Here is a 5,719-nt window from a genome sequence, read left to right on the forward strand (position 1 = left end):
GTGCTGTTACCATACCAGGCGGTGATGCAGCCAGTCAAGATGCTCTCAATGGTGTAGCTATATAACTTTGTGAGGATTTGAGGGCCCATGCCAAACCTTTTCAACTTCCTGAGGGGTAGAGGCGCTGTCATGTGTGTGTGGCCCATTTGAAGTCATTAGTCATTTGGACACAGAGGAGCTTGAAGCTCTCGACCCGCTCTACTGCAGCCCAGTCGTTGTGGATGGGGGCGTGCTCGAGCCCTCCATTTCCTGTAGTCCACGATCAGCTCTTTGGTCTTACTGACGTTGAGGGAGAGGTTGTTGTCCTGACACCACACTGCAAGTTCACTGACCTCCTCCCTGTAGGCTATCTCATCGTCACCGGTGATCAGGCCTGCCACAGTTGTGCCGTCAGCAAACTTAATGATGGTGTTGGAGTCGTGTGCAACCACGCAGTTGTGGGTGAACAGGGAGTACAGGAGGGGACTAAGCAGGGTCAGCGTGGCAGATGTTTTGTTGCCTACTCTCACCACCTGGGGGGTGGCCCGTCAGGAAGTCCAGGATCCAGTTGCAGAGGGAGGTGTTCAGTCCCAGAGTCATGTGCTTAGTGATGAGCTTGGAGGGCACTATGGTGTTGAATGATGAGCTACAGTAAATTAAAAACAAAAAAACTATGTTTTAAGTGAGAATAGGCATTGGTCTGAAGCTGAAAAATAAAGGAAATTCACGAGCACCACAATGCTTATTCCACCCATGCTCTACCAAGGTTTTCCAGCATACAGCTTTGACCTACTACAGTAGCTATGTTGGTATTGTACTTTTGGATTATTCACACACCACATTAAGACATTATCCCATTATGCTACTTTTTAATGCTTTTTTAATTAAATGAAAGCAAGCTTTTCTTTTAGACTAATAAGACCATCAGGCTTGATCTGTTTCATATTGTAGTAATGTGGTGCATTCCTGTATTTACTTAAACCTTTATCTTAGCAAAACATGTAATAGAAAAATGTTGTATCAGTAGGTGCCAAACATAACACCATGTTGGAGACAGTAGCTCAGATCGATAGAGCCTATCTGCATTCCTGATTTCTGTCACTGTTAGCTTACCTGTGTAATATTGACAAAGCTCAGAACCACTTCTGTTTCAAACATGGTCCTGTTTTATCAATTGCTGTCCTGGGGCCTGTTGCACAAAAGTAGAATTAAGACATCCGGGATAAATGACTCAGCTGAGCTCAATGAAGCCAAAACATGTGCGTCCAGGCTTAATTGGTTGCACAAAGACCAAGCCAGGATGAGCAGACACGGATTCATTAAGCCAGGTGAAACCAATCCTGGATAGGTGCGCGCTCACGGCTCACTCAAATAGACCCCGCCACAGATCACAGATTAACTGATTTACCATGGCAACTAGAGCCGCGTACTTTTCCCCGTCGGAAGCACAAATCCTCATGGAGGCATACGAGGAGGTAAAAGATATAATTAAGAAGAAAGGCAACACCGCCACAGTGATAAAGCAAAGAGAAAAAGCGTGGCAAAGTATTGCAGACCGCCTGAATGCGTAAGTAGTGCACAATTACACACTCACCGCTCCGCTGAAACATCACAATTACAATTCAAATATTTAATTCACATCTCCAAAAATGCAGTTGTACTGTAATTATGAAACGGTTAAATTTTTTATTGAAATGCACTGCAGATATGAGTGAAATTGTGTAAAGTAACTCCATCACACTGTATAAAGGTATGATACATTTTTTGATATTTTTACTGAAAACAAGACAAAAATACCAAGTAATTTTTTGCAGTGTGACTCCATTAAATGTGTGTGTGTGTGTGTGTGTGTGTGTGTGTGTGTAGATTAAACATGAACGGGCCAAAACGGACATGGCAGCAGGTCAAAATCAAATACAAGAACATTCTGCAGAATGGTATGGTCCCTGACTAATATTTAACAAAGCACAAGCATATATTGTACCCAGAAGGTGCCTGCTCACACATTGTCTGTACTGTTTTAGCAGTGAAAAAGAATACCCACAGACAAGGCACGGGTGGTGGGTCACCAAAGGCTGACCTTACCCCAGCAGAGGACATGGCCTTGGAGCTAAATAAAGGCAGGCCCGTCTTAGAGGGGATCCCTGGGGGGAAAGAGACGAGCATAGGTTCCTCCCAAGATGCCACCCGCTTCATTCAAGGTATGTCCTTCCATCTCTACATGGGATACAACCACATTCATATTGAATCAATTTGGACTGTCTGACTTTGGTTTACCTATTGCCTTGCAGTGTCTGGCAGCACTGTGTTCCTGTTAGAGCCACCAGCACAAGCACCAGACGATGCTGATCCAGTGAGTACTCCATCAAAGGCATACTGTAGGCCTGGCATGTCTTGTCTACTAGCTTCAATATGAATCCGATTAAATGTGATAGGGTGAAGGCCCCAGTGCAGCAGCAACAGCACATGATGGAGACGATGATGAGGAGGAGACCATCTCTCTGGATTCCAGAAGGCATGAGGTATCATGTTAAGACTGTGAAAGTACTATTTACTCTACAATGGTGAGGAGTCCTCATCAAAATCAAAAAATCTCATTTCTTTTACAGGACCCAGATGCTATACAGTGGGAAAACCAGCCTGGCAACATAGTGCGTATTAATAAAAGGACACCACATCCTGCCAAATTCCAGCTGCGCTAATTGTATTGTGTTCACAGAGCTCACAAGCTATCAGAAAGTTGTATGGCAACCACCTCCGGCGCCAAATAGAACTGGCAGACATAGACATTCAGTACAAGAAGAAAAAGATGGAAAATCTTGCACTGAAGTCCGAAATAAAAAAGAGGACAATTAGGAAACTGGACCTTGAAATAAAAAAACTTGAGAGGGAGGTGAGATATGCCTTCAATGTACACTGTATGCTAACTGTAACACAAATGTATTAATCATTATTTTTCTTTCCTCCCCCAGCTCCAAGAAGATGACACAGCTCAAAATAAAAATTAGGTATATTCTCGTAAAGTCAAGTGAGCCATGACATATGAGCTCTTATTGTGAGCACACAGGACGGTGGCATCTTTCTAAGGTTTTTTTTATTTTCCCAGCAATCAGTACAACCAAGTCATCGTTATAAGGCATCGCCCTCTTTTGCCCACCCCCCCAGCACCAGGTGTGGCCACTAGCCTATATGAAGGCCCAAAATTGTGTGTTCCTTTCTGCTCTGACAATGGCATGCCCATTCGTGCGAGATGTGGTGGATGAAGAAGCACTTGTGCTGAGGAGAGCCTTCAGGCGAGAAAGGGTCTTCAGGGACCGGTTGGACCCACTGGCCTTCCCTGATGACCATCTATATGAAAGATACAGGTTTTCTGCAGATGGCATCAGGTATCTATGCAGACTACTGGGTCCCAGGATTAAGCACCGCACTGCACGGAGCCATGCACTGAGTGTGGAGCAAATGGTTTGTGTGGCCTTGCGCTTTTTTGCTAGTGGAGCCTTCCTGTACTCAGTGGGGGATGCAGAACAGCTGAACAAGGCCACAATTTGCCGCACAATAAGGAGTGTGTGTCTGGCTATCAAAGCATTAGCAGATGTCTTCATCTCCTTCCCTGGCCACAGAAGACTCTGTGACATCAAAGAGGAGTTCTATAGGATTGCAGGTAAGAGGATCTACAAATTACAGGACAACTGTTAACACATAGTAGGATACTCATTACTTTGTGTGACAGGTTTCCCCAATGTCATTGGTGCAGTGGACTGCACACACATAAGGATAAAAGCCCCCTCAGGTGCCCAGGCCGATTTTGTGAATAGGAAATCCTTTCACAGCATTAATGTTCAGGTGAACATAACTTTTTGATATTGTCCATTGACGAACACTCTGCATTGCCAGTGATGTGCATTGATTGGTGTAATATTCCTCATCTTATGATTTCAGATGGTCTGCAATGCTGACTGTGTGATCAGCAATGTTGTGGCAAAATGGCCTGGCTCAGTCCATGACTCCAGAATCTTTCGGGCCTCTGAAATCTATCAGTGCCTATCACAAGGTAAGCCACACAACCCCTATTTATAACCATCATGGCTGTGTCAAGAATATCACTGTGTTTATGAGGTAGTAATGATGAGATTTTGTGTTGACAGGTGAATTCTCTGGTGTGTTGCTGGGAGACAGGGGGTATGGCTGCCAGCCTTTTCTCCTGACACCTTTCACAGACCCCCAGGAAGCACAGCAGGCCTACAACCATGCCCATGCCAGGACCAGGGCCAGAGTTGAAATGACCTTTGGCCTCCTGAAGGCACGCTTTCACTGCCTTCACAAATTAAGGGTCAGCCCTGTTAGGGCATGTGATATTACTGTGGCTTGTGCTGTCCTCCACAATGTGGCCTGCCTGAGGAAGGAGAGGGCCCCCAGAGTGCCACCAGCCATGGACTGGGACAATCCGGCAATCTTCCCTGATGACGACAGTGGTCGGCTGCTGAGGGACCAATATGTGTTGAATTATTTTAGTTAGTATGTGTGCTTTCAATTTTGGTTAAATATGTCCTGCGGTGGCAGAGGAATTTGGGTTCGTTTTTTGACGAATTTGGCCTCTTATGATGTTTGTGCGGTATACTGTGTGTAATACAAGGCTGCAGGGAGGCTACTGCATCCATTCATTTGTCTGTTCAGTTGATGTGTATGGATTTGTCCTGCATTTATTTTAGTGTGCAGACATGCAGGGTGTGTTATATACAGACCTTTGAATGTGTATGTATCATTTTGTATAATATGCTTGGATTCTGTGCTTTCCATCTTGTAGAGTCACTGTGACTTCAGTTTCGAAAGGAGCTGATGGTTTACCTGCTTTGTTTTGTCCTTATTCAATAAAGGAACATAATGTTACACATTGTGTTTTTATATTCATATGGAATGTGTATTTGTTTATATGACAGAGTACTAGGGCCACACTGAAGAAAAAGGATAAAGTCATAAATTTATGAGGCTGGTTCTTTCTGCAGAAAAGCTACATATTGTTTTTACAGTTTTGATACTTATGACAATGTGATACTTAATATTCTGGCACATCAGCATGTCTTTGTTTATGAAACCATACTGAAGTACAATTTCACGAAATGCCCCACATCTGTCATTTTAACAACTGTCCTCCTTTAAAACAACTGGTTACAATATTATGACTTGTGTTTTTTTCCCCTCTGTGGCCCTAATATTCTATCATTTTATATATAGCCTTATAGTCTATGGAAAACTGTAAATTATCTAATGATAGCAACATCATCTAAAAATCATTTTTTATCCAAAATCATTGAAATTAATGATCACAAACGTTTAAATAATAACAGTGGGTCTAGTTATATGTGATAACAATGTATAGTGAGCAGTGAAATAACTATTGGTTTCCATTTGTGGTGACTGCTGACTGACATTAGGGATGAGATTAAATAGATCCTGGAATTTAGCCTGGTCTGGAGCAGGCTAGCTCCACAGAATAAATCTCCATGGTAATTTATACCATAACATATCCTCCTGCCCCCTATCCATCTTTAGTGCAACCGGATTACGGATCAATTGAGCCAGGATCACCAAGATATCCTGGCTTAATCCCTTATCCTAGTTTTGTGCAACAGGCCCCTGATCAATGGACAGTTCGTTATCTCTGTCAAAATAATGTGTGATGTTTGTCCTTGTATTTCCTTTTGCAATAAATACACATTTATAATAGGCCTATATCTAAAAA

General features: G+C 43.2%; 1 protein-coding gene across 1 annotated transcript; it reads left to right on the top strand.

Moving 5' to 3' along the window:
- The first annotated feature begins 1,164 nt into the window (after nt 1–1,164).
- Nucleotides 1,165–4,887, top strand: LOC139542185 (uncharacterized). Its single transcript, XM_071347296.1, has 10 exons — nt 1,165–1,916; nt 2,004–2,180; nt 2,271–2,332; nt 2,415–2,501; nt 2,589–2,630; nt 2,699–2,872; nt 2,952–2,987; nt 3,086–3,640; nt 3,919–4,030; nt 4,125–4,887. Exons 1-7 carry the CDS (start codon nt 1,808–1,810, stop codon nt 2,985–2,987), a joined length of 687 nt encoding a protein of 228 aa, XP_071203397.1. The 5' UTR covers nt 1,165–1,807; the 3' UTR covers nt 3,086–3,640; nt 3,919–4,030; nt 4,125–4,887.
- Nucleotides 4,888–5,719: the final 832 nt, after the last annotated feature.

The sequence above is a fragment of the Salvelinus alpinus genome, chromosome 17 (assembly GCF_045679555.1).
Source record: "Salvelinus alpinus chromosome 17, SLU_Salpinus.1, whole genome shotgun sequence".
Lineage (NCBI taxonomy): Eukaryota > Metazoa > Chordata > Actinopteri > Salmoniformes > Salmonidae > Salvelinus > Salvelinus alpinus.